Source organism: Falco biarmicus, chromosome 1, assembly GCF_023638135.1.
Source record: "Falco biarmicus isolate bFalBia1 chromosome 1, bFalBia1.pri, whole genome shotgun sequence".
Taxonomy (NCBI): Eukaryota; Metazoa; Chordata; class Aves; order Falconiformes; family Falconidae; genus Falco; species Falco biarmicus.
In genome coordinates this window covers 15,839,121-15,855,855 of record NC_079288.1, presented here as the reverse complement: position 1 = coordinate 15,855,855, position 16,735 = coordinate 15,839,121, and the positions used below count along the sequence as shown (strand labels likewise).

The following is a 16,735-nucleotide window of genomic DNA, read 5'->3' as shown; positions in this document are numbered from 1 at the left end:
ACAGCAGACAACTTGGTATTTATCAGAATATACAACTTATCTTTATTAAACTATCCAGGTAAATTTGTTCATAGATGTCAAAATGAAGACATTATTTCCTATATAACCCAAACAGAAGATGCAATTCTGCCAACAGAAGAATTCCACTTTGGTCTAGCTCAGGAATAAGCAAAACAGGACGCAGAGAGTCATCAGCAGTTTCTCACCAAACATCACCGTTGTCAGCTGGGCAAAGCAGTTACCAGTGCTCAGCTGCACACGACCGACACACCTGGGGATCCATTTCCAAACTGGATCAAGCATGGCAAAGCAAGAGGACAATCCTGCACAGAAACGCTTGCTTAAAGAAGGATTAGACTTGCAAAGAAGTTGTTCCTGCATTACCAGAATTCTAACACAACCCCAGTGAGCTGAGGACACACTTAGCAGAATAGGAGGTAGAAAATGTGTGGAGGCTGACCTCTTTTGCCTAACAGACTAAGGAATAATGCTGCAGACTTATTTCAAAGCTGCATAGAGAGGCAGGTCTCTATTACAATCTTTTATGACCTTGTTTATTCTGCTTTAAGGCTTAAATATGAAACAGTAACAAAATTACTGGAGTTTACAGACAGAAAGTATTAGTTATTTCAAAATGACTTTACATAAGAAAAAAACATGAGGAGCAAGGCTTTACGTTCACATGCAATACAAGTAGGTTTGGTGGGTTTTTTTCAGTGTCCAGAGAAACCCGACAGCTGCGTTTACCAAGCCTGACACTAAGCTTTGTTTGGTTTCTGCCACTGAATCTTCTGGAAGTCTGACAAACATATTAGGGCGATCTGAACACAGAACTGACGGTACTTCCAAGGTGTAATACAGAACTGCGTGAGAGTAACACAAACGGATGCTATTTTTGAACTATTCAGAAACACAAGGCATTTACTGCAAGAGCACACTCTTCAGCTTCTGCAAGAAGCATTCAGGAACCTTCTACTGGTATTTCCTCAGTAGAGACTTTCTTATTTATAAAACATCCATCCTCACCCAGAAGGAAACACAAGGAATGTTTGTCTCCCTTCACCATCGCTGCTATCTCCATTCGGACACAGGTGTCACCCCCAGCTCATGAGTAGTCTATCATTCAGCTTTTTGAAACAGTCTGCAATTTACTGCCATTTTTATCTTCTTTCTTTTTTTCCTTATTTTCCTTTGTAGTTTTCCTACAAGAAACACATTGGAGACCAAAACTCCTGAATCATATATGAAGCATACAGCAATTACACAGACATAGGTGTTGTTTTATACCCTATCAGTGCAGCTGAACATAAATCCTTCAGTAGCAACACTCCAAAGCATAGGGTGAGGGTGTTGTTTATGATCCCGCAAGCTCTAGCCATTACAACTTAAGATCTGCTTCTCTTATTAATACTCCATGTGTTAAAATCAAAGCCAGCCCTTTGCTAGAAGAGCTGCAGATAGGTTCTGTCAAATGGAGAGCTTGTCTGAAGTCTGGCTTTAAGGCCAGTAGTTTAAACTGAGCTTGCTATCACCTGATACATGGCACCATGTAAGGCAAACTGATGGCATTAATCCCATGTCCACTAGACAGATATTAACATTAAAATTTCACTATCACTAAAATCATTAAGACTGGGTGGTCCATCCACGTAAGTTATCAGTTCTTTTGGAGGCAGCCTGATGGGCCTTTTCTGGACAAACAGCATCTCTTACCTCCTCCTGAGAAAAACCTACTTACGTTTTTCTTTTGGCTTTTTTTAAGAAACACTGTGGGGTGGTACAAATGGATTCTCTTGCCAATGGTTTCTTAATGAACTTCTTCTTTTGTTTGCTGAGAATGACATTTAGTGAAGAATTATTTCAAAGGGCAAAAATTAATATCCAAAGCAAATAAAACAGGTAATGAAAATCTTTACTGGATGTTAGGGATTTATGGGTCTGAGTATGTTTTCAGTGTTATGTCAAGGTTAGTTCAGCCACATTGTCTCCCAAGATATTAAAACAAATTTAATACATAAGTCTAATCATATATATATATATATATAAAGGATTTCTAGTTTTAGAAACTGTTAGAAAGTTATGAAAAAGCATGAAAATAAGCACTAATTAAAAACCTATTTATCTATATGTATACACCCCACACCAGTTTTTCTAAATGCAACACAAAAGAATAAAGGACTTCCCTTCATTTATCAAAAGCCCAACTCATGAGGATGGGCCTAGCAAGTCTAAAGCAGATTTCAGGGAACTCACAGAAAAATAGTTAACTCCCGCAAAACCATTAAGTCAAGAATTCTTTCTGTTTCCATTTTTGTCTGGGTAAAAAACTGCCACCCCCACCCTGTCTAAAATTCCTTTTGCAGCTAAACTGAAATTACATTGTAAACAACTAGATCTTTTGTAAACCTTAGACCCCTACAGAACCACTCATGCGGGCTTTTAAAATGGAAAACAAACTGGTAATCTATCAGATGAACGTACCTTTGCAGTCTGGGAAGGTGTTTTATGTAATCTGGCACAGGACAGCCAGCTCGCTGAATAACATTGGCTATACTGGAAAGGAGAAGAGAGAAGAGATCAATTCTGGCAGCGAGTGCTGGGACAAGAGATATGCATCTGCAGAAAACAACAATACTGGACCACTGGCTGTTTTGTTATTGGTTTTTGGGGTTCTGTTGTGATTTTTTTAAAGCAAGAAATAAAGACACAAAAGTGAGTTCAAAGTAAGGTGAGGAAGAAACAAAAAGTCATAAAAGGCTTAAATGAAACTAAGAATTCCGTGTGGATGAACAAATTGAAACTCTAGGTGAGTACAGTCTTCAAGGAGATGAAGAAAAAGCAGTAAGGCAAAACAGAGTCCTACCAAGTTATTCTGGACACAAAGAAGTTAAAGAACTGGATTAGAAACCCTAGAGCACAGCATGAGGCAGTCATGCCTTCTACACAACTAATGACTTGGGAAAACCAGAACAAGAGCAAAGTTAATTGTAAAGACTGTTTAAGCTGCCCTTTAGCAAGGTTCAAGTCAGAATAACAGAGTTTCACTGAAAGGTGCTACCAAGTAAATCATCGCATTGTGATTACTGACACCTGAAAAGAAGTGAATGACACCTGAAAAGAAGTGAAAGGATGCTAGTTTCTCTCTGGCTGCACCAGTGAAAAGTTTCAAAAAGAAACCTTAAAATTCAATACTGTGCCTACAAGGTGTGTGGTACCAGTCACACCCACGCAGTTCAGCAGTACACTGTACAAAACAAAAAAATATTTTTGCTATATCATGCTTCCAATTTACCTCCGTAATAAAGGTTTATCATCTTCTGTAAAGAATGTGACTGCTTTTCCCGTGTGCCCTGCTCTTCCAGTACGACCTGTCAAACACAAATTTTGCAGGGAAGAGATTTTACTTTATCTCCCTTTATTTTTTCCTTTTCACAGCCCCAGCCTTCTGATGTGTGTTCAAATTAAGTATACTAAGCCGCCGATTCTTAAAGAGTGTTGCTATTGAATGAAAGCACAGGTATGTCTCTGAAGCATCTAAATATTAAAGGTTCATAGACTGCAGTTTTACTGAAAATTGAGCCCAGATATAAACTGGACAAAGCAATGTAGAAGCTGGTGCTGCAGCAAGAGAGTAGGCTTTGTTCCAGGATTTTTTTGTTCATGCACAACAGCATCTACATCAAAGATCTAGGAAGTAAGAAAAAGGACATAATTTGTGAACACTCACTCACCTATCCTGTGGATGTATTCCACCGCACTTGTTGGCAAATCATAATTAATGACCATATTCACTCCTTTGAAGTCAATCCCTCTAGCTAGTAAGGCTGAGCAGATAAGCACCCAGATCTTCCCAGCTCTGAAACTCTGTACTATATTATCTCTCTAGGAAAAGGAAAGAAACATACTTGGAAACAGCCTAATTAACAATCTGAGAAAGGAGGCGAACTTGTTTTCTGAAAATTGTCACAATGTTAATAAAGCTAAACCTCTTAACAAAAACCTGCATTAATTTGCTGTCAGTTACCTGAAGTTACATTCCAACATTCTTGCTTTTACCTTTCTTGAAAGGAAATTACACCCTCCTACCTGCTGCTGTGTTTTGTCCGCATGGATGACATCCACATTGATGCCTTCGTAAATAAGTTCATGGAAAAGTTCTTTAGCCCTCTCAATAGACTGTACAAAAACAAGGACTGGAGGAGCAAAACCCTGCAAAAAGAATAAGCTTCTGTAAGGTTCAGGCCCTCTTCCTACCATTATTGGTTGCAGTCACTGAGCTACCAAAAGAGACTTAACCAGCTCCAATATTTTACATCTCAGAGGATGTTTTCTTGTTGGTTTTTTGACTTTTTTTTTTTTTTTACTAGCCAAATCTTTGGGAGTCAGAACTAAGCAAGTTCATCTTCATTGCCTTTGATGGAATGGTTCCTGACTTAAGCATCAGGCTGCATTTTAATGCACTGATTTCCATCTCACACCACCAACAATGTGAAGAACCTATTCACACTGCCAAATAAAATTAAACAGACTGCTAACACAAACTGCTCCTAAGCAAAGCTCAAATATATAACCAAGAATGTGGAACACTCCATTTTCACAGGTAGGGTAGTTACTCTTCCTCTTGCATAGCAGATTTGGACAATGGTTTAATCTGTGTCACAGAGAAGTCTCTGACCTAGGAAACTGCAAGTCCCTGACAGAACACACAGCTCAGTTCAGCCGTAAGCAGAACGTGCTCAGTCTCTCCAAAATACCTTTTTAACAAGGTCTCGCATTGCTGTTAGTTTTCCTGTCTCAGATCCAACAAACACCAGCTCTTGTTCTACTGTTTCCGCTGCAGAGTTTCTGAAACCAGAAATCCAAGAGAAGCATGCTACCATTTGTGTTTTTTTATAAAAAGCATAAAATATTACCTGGCGAATGAGAAATACTCCACAAACTTACTTCACAAGTACACACTCCTAAGATTAATGATTATTTGATGATAAAGTAACAGGCAAAAAAACCCAACACTTTCCCCAATATGTGAGAAAGATCTATATGCCTACACACATTTTTTCCAGAGACAAACAACCTGCAATACTAACACCAACAACAGACATTACACCAAGCGGACTGATGATGTAAGGAAAACAACTAATTTGCCCATGAAAGGAAGAATACGAGTGAGTCACAATACAACTGCACACCTACCTTGCTCCAACGGACACCAGAACAACACTGTCAAGGCTGAGTTTACACCATTCCTCTACATCATGTGCAAAGGTTGCGCTGAACAAGGCTCTTCTCACCAGGTGGGACGTGCATGCCAGGAAGATGGAGGCTAGCTGGTCTCGGAACCCCGACTTTCCATCTTCAAACAGTTTGTCTGACTCATCCACCACCAGCCACTCCACACTAGGAACAGAGAGGTTTTCTTTTCAGTAAGAGACACTTACGGAGAACGCAGAAGTTTAACAGACCATTCACAGATGCAAGGCCTAAGCACACATCCGCTTTTCAGTGGCAAAGCTAGTAAGCAAAGCCAGATTTGATAGGCTTTCAGTACCTGGTCAAGTCTATTGCTGGAGGATCTTGTTTCAGCAAATAAATGAGTCTGTTTGGAGTAGTGACTAGTATGTCTATAGAAAGGGAAAAAGAAAAGAAGAAAAAGCAAAACATCGAAAAAGACCAAAAAAAATAAACTGGACTCACGGAGACCTGAGAAACACAAGTTCCGATCCAATTAGCCAGAGGTACAACTTAACAAGGCCCACTCTCAGGCTCACTTCCTATTTCTTCCATGCCAGCTACTGTTTTTAGTGTTGAGCAATAGATTGCACATCTTGAGTGGTATTAACCAACCTCTTTAAAACCACACAGGCCAGAAAAGAAAGGTCAGTGACATTTTTTAAATTTTTAGAAGCACTTCAGCAGTTTAAACAATTACCAAATTTTTTAGAAGACTTGGGCCCAAATTTCTTTGCTGCTTCAGCTGCCTTGTGGATCATATGTATCCTGAAGCCTGTCCCCTCAGCCAACTTCACCAGCTCCCGATGTGTCTGAAAAGGTAGCAACAGAGATTAAATTCTCAAACTGAGCTGATTAGCTTTTCTAACCAGAAAAAAACTGCAGATAATCCTGAAGATACAGCTTCAAACACCACCCCAATTTCAGTGTTAAGAGAAAGCTGTCTAGTTTTCTTAGCATAATAAAATCCATCTTTCTAACGTATTATTCACCAGAAAGTCCTCACAGGTCTGACTACCATATTTTGACTCTAATGATGTAGCTCCCATAAGCCTCCTGTCCCATTTGACTAAAAACAGAACTCTGCCCAGAGTTGTAATTTTTTTATTTCAGTTTAGTAACAAAGCTTCAATATTAAGTTACTCATTGAAATTCTGTGTTTGGGACAAACAGATAAATCTCCTGTAGCAATTTCCAATATGAAAGCAGGTATTAAGAGTGCCCAAGCACTGGGCAGTTTTAAAATATGGTCAAAGAATCCTGAGTCTCTAACCTAATCATTTAGATTAGACTGAGATACTAGATACATAGCTATTTCATAGAAGACAAGACTTAAAAGAAATGTTTAAATTAGTTTTTTCTGATATCTGATGGTCATAAAAGAAAAAAAAAACCCCACTGATTCAGAGTGAAAACTTTGAAGTACATCAACATGACAGACCGTTTCCCTTCAACACACACCTGGCTAGCAAGTTCTCGGGTAGGCGATATGATCAGAGCTCTGAATCCTTTGTTCCGAGGTTGTTTCAGATGTGTTAAAAGAGGAATACAGAATGCCAGTGTTTTTCCAGACCCAGTAGGAGCTGAAGCTAGAAGTTCCCGACCCTGTAAGAAAAACAAGGGCATTATTTTACTATGAAAAACACCCAAAACAAACAACAAAAAAAATCACATTTACGTAAATATTAATGCTACAAACTAACCCAAAATACATTAGTAGAAGCAGAGATCAAGAGTATTGTAATGGGTCAGTTCTGAACTGTGATGCAGTTGATGTACCTCTAAAGCTGTGCAACTAACCACTGCCATGACCCTGAAAGGAAGACTGCTCTCCAAATTTTGCCACACTCCCTATAATGAAACGCAGTACCAGAAAACTTACATGAAGCATGACGGGAATAGCCTGCATCTGGATTGGTGTTGGGACACGGTAGCCAGCAGCTTGGATATTCTCCATGATTTTAGGGTGGACTTTATATTCTTTCTGAAGCTGATCAAATGTTGCAATCGGGTCAGGAAGATCTGTTCCCTGAACATTAATCTTGTGTTGATTTCTGAAGCGGTTTATCTAAAAGGCAAAAGAAAAACGACAAACTCTTTCTTTCTTCAACAGCATAAAGCCAAACATGTATGGATTCATCTTCTGATTATTTGCCCCATATTCAGTCACTCTCCTCCTAAGAGAAATTACCACACGTGAACCTCAATTTTCAGACAAAATACCCATAGAAACCAAGTAACCTGTCGCTACATTAGAATTCCGTGGTCCCACCTTTTCTCTTCTCAAGCGTTCCAGTTTCTCTGCAGTAGGTTTTCTGTCTTTTGCAACTTCGAATTTTGCTTCCAAAGAGGACATCCACTTTATTCCATTACTTTCTGACAACTCTGGTATTGATGTTGCTTCTGGAAGTTTAAAAAAAAATTGCAATTTCCATTAGTAAAATCCAGGCAAAAGGTATTTAATAAAAAGGACATGTCAAAGCCTTTTTTTTCTCTCATTCTCGCTAAAGTTAACGAAAACTCCAGAAGGCTGGCAACCACACCTCCATGCCTTCATGCTCAATCTTGGCCCAATTATTGTATCAGCTCAGACACAGGCCAGCCAAAGAACTCTTTAGCCTCTTTTTTTTTCTGGTAAAATTACCTACAAAACCCGCAGGTTTAAAGAACTGAAACAAACAAGCATTAACTTGATAAGGCTATTCTGCCAGGGACGCATGTACATATACATACACGCATACCTCGTGCCTTTTTCTTTTTTCTTTTCCCTCCACCGCTTTCCGCAGCTCTTTTTCTCTTTCCTGCCATCTCTCCATAGTTTTTCCCGGCTTCATCCTGCGGCTGTTCTCCACTCTTTACCTCCTCTTCAGCCCCTGTGAGCCCCCAGCTCTCCACGACAGACCCCAGAGAGGCTCCCTCCTTGCGCCCGAAGAAGTCGAGGCTCTCCAACGAGACGCTGCAGCCGCTCCCCTTTATCACCTGGGGCAGAGAGCAGGGAAAACGGTGAGCCGCCCCGGCCAGGCCCAGCGCCCCCCCGGACCGCTGCCACAGGGCTGCAGGCAGGCCCGGGGCCCCGCTGCGAGGAAGGAGCGGGCCCGGGAACCAGCATCGCGCCGGGAGGGGACCCGGGCCCGTCCCAGCCTCCCCCCGGCGGCGCCGCACCCCGAATCTCCGCGCATCGAGCCCGAAGCGCCGCACGTCAAAGCGGGCACCAGCACCCAACCGCCGAAACAATTCCTGCGCCTCCATGCCGCCGCACGCCCGGCGCTCCCCGCGGCGCCCCGGAAGTAGCGAGTACTTCCGGGAGCGCGGAGGCGGGGCCGAGCCGGTGCCTGGCTGGGTACCATAGCGACCGGGCCGCGGGGTGTCATGGCGCCGCACTGCCATGGCAACGCGCCGTTAGGCTCCGCTCCGCTCCAGGCCGCACCAAGGCCCGGGGCACCGGGAGAGGCCACCCCGAGGGCGGCGGGCGCTGATCCCTTCCCCGCTGCGGGCCGGCCCCAGCCCCGGGGGTCCCGGGCCAGTTGCTGCATCTCAGTTCTGCGGTACCGCGGGCTGGAAGGGGCCGGACCGGAGGGACCACAGCAGGGCGGTGGTTGGTGATGCCCAGTTTCCTTTTTTTAAACAAAAGTGAATCATCTGCATGAGGTCTAAGCAAATCAGAAATATCAAATCCGGCATATAAGTCATAAAACTGTTCTACATCTTTATAGGCCGATTGCAGTGTTTTGTCCCTTTGTGTATTCCTGATGGCAAGTTAATTGTCCTGACTGCTTTAGCTACTTTTAAGGAACGGCTCAGCTGAATAAGAGGACAGCTGAATAAGAGGACAAAAGCTTTTGTGGGAAGTTTTTGTTCGGACATGTCTGGGCTTTGGTGATTTACAGTATCATTAGCTAGTCTCAAAGGACTGACCTCTCTTCTATCCATCACGGTGTCGGGCAAGTCAAGATTATCAGCTCCGCTGGGCACAACCACTGTGCCTCTTGGAGATGTAAACTTAGGTCCTAGATATTTCTGAGGAAGCAAAACAGTGGCTTACTGGCACTTTTCATTGCCTGGATCATCCCTTGTTTTATATTCTCTCTGTGGATCAATGGGGAAGTCCCTGTGTGATGTGCAACAAGTGGCTCTGCCTTTTACTGTGAAAGTGGAGGAATGTTCTCTCTTGGTTTGATTCAAACCCGTTTTGTTAAAAAATACTTAGGGCTCAATCCTGCACTACCTCCTGATTTTAAGACTCATATCAACAACATTTCAGCGTGTGTTTGAGGTGACACAGGTTAACAGTCCCAGCGACACCTGAATTAAAGTCAGGAATGTGCCCAGTTAACTTGTTTAATCCTTGATTTCCACTGATACAATCCGGCCTCACAACAGCACTTGGAGAAAAAAACGCTAGAGGCAATGGCAGGAGCAACCCAGCAACTGGCTCAGCTGCTCAGGGCAATCTAGAAACTTTGCATAGATTACGATCAGAATTTATTTAATTCATGTATTTATTCATTATGATAAACTGTGAGACCCAATGGTACAGGTAAGTCTCCTAGTACTCTGTATCAGATCAAACAATACAGATATTTTTCCTGGTGTTCTTGAAGTAAAACAAACAGAAATCCAATTAAGCAACAACAGCATTACAAAAACTATTTTATGTAATAAAAGTCTCAAGGGCTAAATGTCTACACTGCCAAAATCCAACAGCTCTGAGAGATACAGGCAATGGCTGTTCCTCCTGTAATGTTCACTACTTTAATTACGAACTCTGAGATGAAAAATTGCATAAATGCGATCCTCCCCACAGCCCCTATCTGCCTGATTTATAGCACTTTTTCTTTGCCAGCCTTTTGACTTCCCAGTAGACAGGTGGAAGCAGCCACAGAGACCTGGGTGGGTGCAGAGCACCACGGCACTGACACTTCCCTTGCTTGTGTCCCCGATGGTGTATTTACAGCAAATAAAGCCAATGCAGGAGAGAAACTCAACGCCGTGTCCTTCAGGCCGTTCCCGGGCTGAGGCTCTCACTTTTCTGCTGGAAGTGACTAATGGTTGCTGCGAGAGGACGGGGAAGAATGTGGAGGCATTTGTGTAACAAAGAACTATAAATCATCTCCAATATCCATCACTCACCAAGAGATGCTGTCAGCAGATTCAGGAGTGAGGAAATGGGAAATATTCTCTCCATCAGTTGACTGGGAAATCCTTTTGTGTAAGGAGTAAGGAGCTCTGCTTCCAAAGCGGCAGCACTGGGTGCCAGGCAGGCAGAAGGCCATGCTCTGGGAGTGAGGGATCCTCCGGCAGGAGCAGTCCCCAGCTGTATACTCCCGTCTTCCAGCCTTCCAGCACGTGCGGCCCCAGAGGCTGAGTCGCCTTTACTGAAGTTGATCCACCCTGGAGCAGTCTCAGAGGGGTCAGCGCCGGGACTCAGGCTGCGAGGGGTCATGTCGTGTGTCGGGGGTGAAAGGGAGAAGTCAGTGAAATACAAAAATGGAGCAACTGAAGTTAATGCAAAGCAAAACTGCTCTTGTCACGGCACTGGGCTTATCTTTCCTTCCCCGGTGCTGCTCTATCAATTACTCAGTGCTAATTGCCAAGTCAGCGCTGACACCAGATGACCAGCGAGGCCTTTGCAGGGTGCACGTGGTGTGGGAGCACAGGCCGTTCAGCTCAGCCGAGCCACGGACACAGTGATTAATGCCCCAACAGCCTGATGTAACCTGGGCAATTATTAGCAGGGCTTGCCAGGATGGATCTTGATTCCACAAAAGTCAGCTCAAAACTACACCTGACCTCCAAAACTGATCCCTTAACTGGATTGACTAGAGCTGATTTTACTCTTTTTCTGTGTTGCTCCTTCTTTGCTGAGCAAGGCAACCTAAAGCCTCCCAGAGAAGGACCCCTCCCAGGTGCATGCTGCAGAAACCCTACAAGGCAAAGGATGACTTGCTTTGGTCCCTATAATTGATCCAAACCAGTAAAATAAAGCACAGTGCCTCCTATCAGGGAGTTCTCACTCTGACTGCACCACAGCAAACAAGAGACAGCCACCTGCACCAGCTAAGGGGGCATCAACCTCCCCCCAACCACAGCCATGCCCAGGTGGGGTGAACAGCTTTTAATGGACCAACCCTGGTCTTTATATTAACCCCCCTGCACGTGCTTCTATGTACCGGGGAACACGGTGTTTCTGACATGCCAGGGCTGGCATAAAATTATAGCTGAGGAGGATAAACGCCAGTCTGTTTTGCCTGGAGTTGCTGGCAGGATGCCCACGGACTGGACTGGGACACAGGGGAGAGCCCAGGCTGCATGGTTTCCCCCTTTCATTTGTTATTCTTGCAGACAGTCCTGGGATGGCAGCTGGTACAGGTGATTAATAGCAGGGTACACTCCTGACCCCGGAGCAGTGCCCCCCATCCCACAGGTGTGCTCAGGGGGCCTCTCTGAGGGTGCAGGAGCAGCCTAGGTGAGATGCGTTGGTCAGATCATTGGGCCATGCCCAGCAAGTAGCACTGAAATAAACCCCCTGAAGATTGCAAAGCAAATCTGGTGGGCAAGTTTATTTCCTCACGTGCAGAGTCAGGTCAGAGGTGCTTACCTGTAGCCACGGGCTCCCCTCCCAAAGAAAGCCAGCTAAGGCCAGTATCTTTTGTGCATTTGTTTAGCAGGTGTAAGGCAGGAATTACAGGACAGCGCTTGTCAGTGGAACTTTTGCATATCTGCTCCCCACATCCCGCTATCCTACTACATTATCATCACTAATATGCACATAACAGTCAATTAGCCTAGCTGAGTGCACTCATGACCTCTGATCCCTGCTGTGTCCCCCAATCCATTAACAGGCCCTCATCCTTTAGCTCTCAGTATGAATTGATGTAGCATCCATTCTCTTTCGGCAAAGAAACATGCTTCCTCATTCATCTGTCTATTTCCACTTTCTGTTCCTTTGTCCTCCCCTTCTGTTCCCTGTGTTGCTAACCTGGTCACAACTTCTTGACCCCACGTCCTTGTCCCTCCCAAGGGTGTCGTAATCCCAGCCGCTACCAAAAAACTTTTACTTTTTTTTCCTTTACCCACATCTTATTTAGCGAAAATGGTTTCCAGCAGTGTGGGAGCTTTGATCCCCTATTCAAGAAATCCTGGCAATGTTTTTTAAAGACTTTCTTTCTAAGGCAAATGAATTCTTCATAAAGAGGGAAATGGTGTGCTGGTTGGTCTCTGTTCATCTGAGGAAGACAAATGATCTGTTTTATTACTTGAAAAGCATAACAGTTGTGTGTGTAGATTTGTGATTTATCTGTAATTAAGAATCCATTTGAGCAGCATATTAATTACAGAGACGAGGATTAATTTTGCTGACTAGAAAAGTAAAATCAAAGTTCCTTGAGTTAGAAGATAATATAAAGTATCTGGGGTTCAGGTTTTGTGTGGCTCTAGATTAGACATATACTGCAATCGGACAACTCTTCAGTCACAGCCGAGTTTTTTGACTTTTAGGCTTTATCCCTGGGTCAGAGAAATAAAGTCCAGAGGGTCAGAGACCTCTCCCCCCCAATGCTGGTGCTCCTGCAGCACTCCCACTGCTGGCTCTGCTGAGCCCTTTGTGGCAGCACATACCACTCCTTTGCCCTAGTGCTGCTGCAGGACCTGTCAGCCTTCCACCATCTGCAGCAGGGGTAAATTAACCTTTGGGATTAAACGAAGGTGCACCCTGCAAGTGCTGAGGGGAGCCAGGCTCCTTGTGCTGGCTGAGTGCCGAGCCCCAGAGCCTCCCACGGGGCCCTGCCCCTGGGAATGGTGACTCTGAGCATTTATTTGCTGTTAACCTGTCTGCACCGAGGAGTAGCTAGCCTAGCTCCCCAGCCTGTGGCTCCATCTTTTCATGTCAGATGTTTAACCTGACCACGTGCAGTCAAACCAGACTCCTTCCACAAAGCATCTGTTCTTTGTCCCCAGAGGACCCAGGGTGGTGTCTTGCCCATCTCACTTGTGTGGGAGATCTTGTAACACTCGCAGTGACAAGCAAGAGTTAGTTACAGGCAAACGAGCGACTTGAGCATCTGCGTGCAAAGGACCTTTGCAGGGTAAATGGTGTGGAGCAGCACAGGAGATCTGCTGGCCAGACTCTGCTGCGCGGGTGTGCAGGGCCGAAGGGATGGACCTGCTGGTCCTTGCAGCTGGAGAGGCAGCCCGGGTTGCTCCACCGTGGGATGCAGAGCGTTGTGCTTATTGGCCTGTCATGATAGTAGGGTGGTGGGACATCAAGGCTCCCTGAGATCTTTGCAGGCTGGTGAGCCCCCAGATTTGCAGGTCCCTTGGCTGTTGCGGGGAGGCCAGTGCAGGGCAGCATGGCACGAGGTGTGGAGGTCACAGCACCCAGCACTGTGGGAGCAATCAGGGATGCACTGGAGCAGGCAGAGAGCGAGGTTTTCTCTGGCTGCTGAGAGCATTTTAAGGTGCTGGGCAGCAGCGTGCTGGTCTAGGAAAGTAAAGCGTTTCAATGCTATTCTCTGCTGCTGCTGGTCTTTATGACTCACATCTCTCCCTTCATCAAACCTTTTCACAGAATTGAGAAGACCTCCAGCAAACGCATCATGGAAACCCCATGCCAGCAGGAAATGGGATCAACATACACTGCCTGAAGCTGCCACCTGCCTAGTGCAAGGACTCCTCCAGCTCCATATACTTGCTCCCATGGCCAGACTGCAGCACAGCGGGGAGCTGGCAAAGTCTGCAAACAGCCCGGCCTCCCAACGCAAGCACTTTCTGCATTCCTCTCTGTGTACTCCTCAAACTCCGCCACCAGCCCAACCAAATCCTCTCAAAGGCTTCAAAGGGCAGAGCGTGTTTGCTGGCCACGGGGGACTGACAATGCTTTCCCTTTTGACCCATCACACAGGAAGGCAGTGCTGGGACTGTGGGGCAACGGTGTGCGGGGGGCAGGCTGCACTGGTGGAGAACACAGCCCCAGCAGAGCCAAGGCTCTGCACAGCCCCACACCGCTGCTGGTTTTCCTGCCGAAACTTCCAGCAGATCCGGCCATCTGGCTGGACTGGCAGAACAAGTCTAGAAAGACCGCACGTTTAGAGCCGGGTGCTGTTGTGCAACTACATGTTATGTTTACATGCGCACCAAACAACATTTTTAAAGTTGCTGAAATAGCTTGTCTGTATTTTGGTATCCCTGGAGAGGCTGTTGCCTTCACAGCCAGCAGGACATCTGCTTCTCAGCGGGGATGACGTGGGACTTCCTTAGCAATCCGCACACTTGGTGCCAGCTGGTATGAGCTGGACTGGCCGCAGCAGGGCCAGAGCCCAGCCAGCACTGGAGCACTGGGGATGGCAGCTGAGCCTCAGCACTGCTCCAGCCTCGACACTTGACAGCCTCCAGACAGCTCTGGCAGCGAGGTCTGCACCACCACCTGTCATGCACAATAAGTGCCAAGGAACCCTGCTCGCCGGGGACAGCTGCAGCTCCATGCTGAGGGCTGGTGCTCTGATAAAGCCCTATTGCCATTCTGGGGCAGGCGGTGAGGGCGGCACTAACCTGATTTTGACCCAGTGACTTCCCTGGCAGCATCACTGGTGCTGCAGCACAAACAGAAGTCAGCTGGGGCATGGGATTTACCCATCCAGGCGGGTGTCACCATGCTGTGCTCTCCTCTGGAGGTAAAGGGGAGGTCATGCTCCTGCCCAGCCCTCCCACATCCCACCTCCACACTTCTCCGGGCTTCCCTGTGCTCTTCCCCAGCCCCGCAGCCTGCACATCCTGGTCAGGGAAGGAACGCCAAGACACACTGAGCTTTGGGTAATACCTCCCTGGAGAGAGCAGGTCCTCGCATCGCGGAGAGCCACAACAGCCCCAACCCCGAGTGTTACCCCCTGGCCTTGGGAACGCTGAGATTTGGGGAATTTTCCCTTTGCATCCATAACTGCACTTCAAATTAAATGCAGCAGCGTCCCTGCACTCTGCCATGAAGGAAACTGCAGTTTGTTGTGAACATGAAGAGTGACCAATAAAGCCTCGTGGCAGCCTGTGGATCCTCATTGAGCAATGAATTCCTTGTGAACAGCTCTGAACTGGAAAATAATCACTCAGCCCTGTAAAACCGTATTGGTCATAAATGAACCTTGTTATGTTTCTGCTAGTTTCTTTGTTGAATAACAACTGCATCATGGACAAACACAATGTGCCCAACAGCAACAGGAGAAGAAGTCTTCCAGCAGCCTCATTTGACATTACATGGTATTTTCCCACAACTTAATGAGGCAGCCAGGGCGCCTGTGGGAGCAAACACCCCACCCAGTGCTGCTCCAGTGCAAGGTGAGATCTGGGCAGGGACAGCCTCAGCCCCAGCCCCAGGGCAGCTGCTGCAGAGGCTGCTCAGGGAAGCAGTTTTGGATGGTATTTCCCTGGGCAGAAAGGTTTCCTCAGCCAGAAGCTAAATCCAAACCCGGGGAACCTTTCTCCTCATGAAAGCGTTGGTATGTGCAACACCCACAGCATGCTCTAGCAACCTGCCACACTTTCTACCTTCCCATCTCCTGCTAACCAGGGGTGGGTGACAGCACACAACAAGCTGTTAGGCAACTTCATAATTTCACATCTCTTGGGTAAATACCATCTGTTCTTAATCACTTGCTCTATTCATATTACTGACTGTATCCTGCCTGCTTTATCACACAGGTTTTGTTCCGTGGTAGTCACCTTTTCCATCTGTGTCTTTGTTTGGATGTGTCCTGCACTTTTTTCCCCAGTTTTCTTTTGCCTTGTTCCCCCCCTTCCCTCACCAGGCCCCTCTCTGGTGGGGATGCCCCTCAGAGTCTCCTTTCCTCGAGGTTTTCACTTACCCTCTCCACCAGGCTTCCTGGAGGACAGCACTGATATGGGACCACTTACCAAAGGATGCTTTACACACAGTTTTCACACCCCAAACCCCATACCTCTCAGCCTGTGTCTGTCTTAAAGCTGGCGCAGAAATTAAGCTTCAAAAGGTAGAGCATCAGCTTGGTTGCAGCAGGTTACGTAGTGCCTGTTTTTCTCTCCAGCTCCCCACTGGATTGCTCATTCCTCTGCAGGACCAATTCAACCTCATGCTGGATATGCATCAGCTGGGGAAAGCTTAGCCTATTTAGCCTCGTAAGCCACTCACAGAGCAAAACAGTTGGCTTAAGTAGAAGAATCCAAATCATTTCCATCCTGACCAGTGGGAATGCAATAGTCAGGAGCAGAATTTGAAAAGGGCTCAGCCTGGTGCTCAGGTGTGTTTGAAAAGGACTTGCTGAGCAGGAAGGCACAAAGGGCATTTTGGAACAAAACCTGCTGCTTTTCTTTCCAGCTTTTGCTAAAGGAGAGCATCACTTCTGACTCTGCATGAAAGGGCCAAGCAGTCTTCATGCCTCACATTTTCTTCCAGCTTTGCACCTCCACTTTTTGTCTGTGCATTTGAAAATTCACAGAAACAAAGCAACCTCATGGGAAGGTTTTTGTCAGGGTGTCCTGCTTC

General features: G+C 45.9%; 1 protein-coding gene across 1 annotated transcript; it reads right to left on the bottom strand.

The window, feature by feature from the left end:
• Window positions 1-16: 16 nt before the first annotated feature.
• Window positions 17-8,510, bottom strand: DDX52 (DExD-box helicase 52). Its single transcript, XM_056360147.1, has 15 exons — window positions 8,392-8,510; window positions 7,971-8,208; window positions 7,502-7,632; window positions 7,112-7,297; window positions 6,691-6,834; window positions 5,930-6,041; window positions 5,549-5,621; window positions 5,194-5,397; window positions 4,755-4,845; window positions 4,087-4,209; window positions 3,732-3,882; window positions 3,293-3,368; window positions 2,482-2,553; window positions 1,739-1,831; window positions 17-1,202 (listed from the first exon to the last, which is right to left on the bottom strand). The coding sequence occupies exons 1-15, from the start codon at window positions 8,476-8,478 to the stop codon at window positions 1,124-1,126; spliced, it is 1,860 nt and encodes a 619-aa protein (XP_056216122.1). The 5' UTR covers window positions 8,479-8,510; the 3' UTR covers window positions 17-1,123.
• Window positions 8,511-16,735: the final 8,225 nt, after the last annotated feature.

Coding starts and splice junctions, on each gene's coding strand:
- DDX52 (XM_056360147.1), bottom strand. CDS start 8,478: ATGGAGGCGCAGGAATTGTTTCGGCGGTTGGGTGCTGGTGCCCGCTTT. Junction 7,298..7,501: donor AACGCTTGAGAAGAGAAAAG/GTGGGACCACGG, acceptor TTTGCCTTTTAG/ATAAACCGCTTCAGAAATCA. Junction 6,835..7,111: donor CTATTCCCGTCATGCTTCAT/GTAAGTTTTCTG, acceptor TTTTTCTTACAG/GGTCGGGAACTTCTAGCTTC.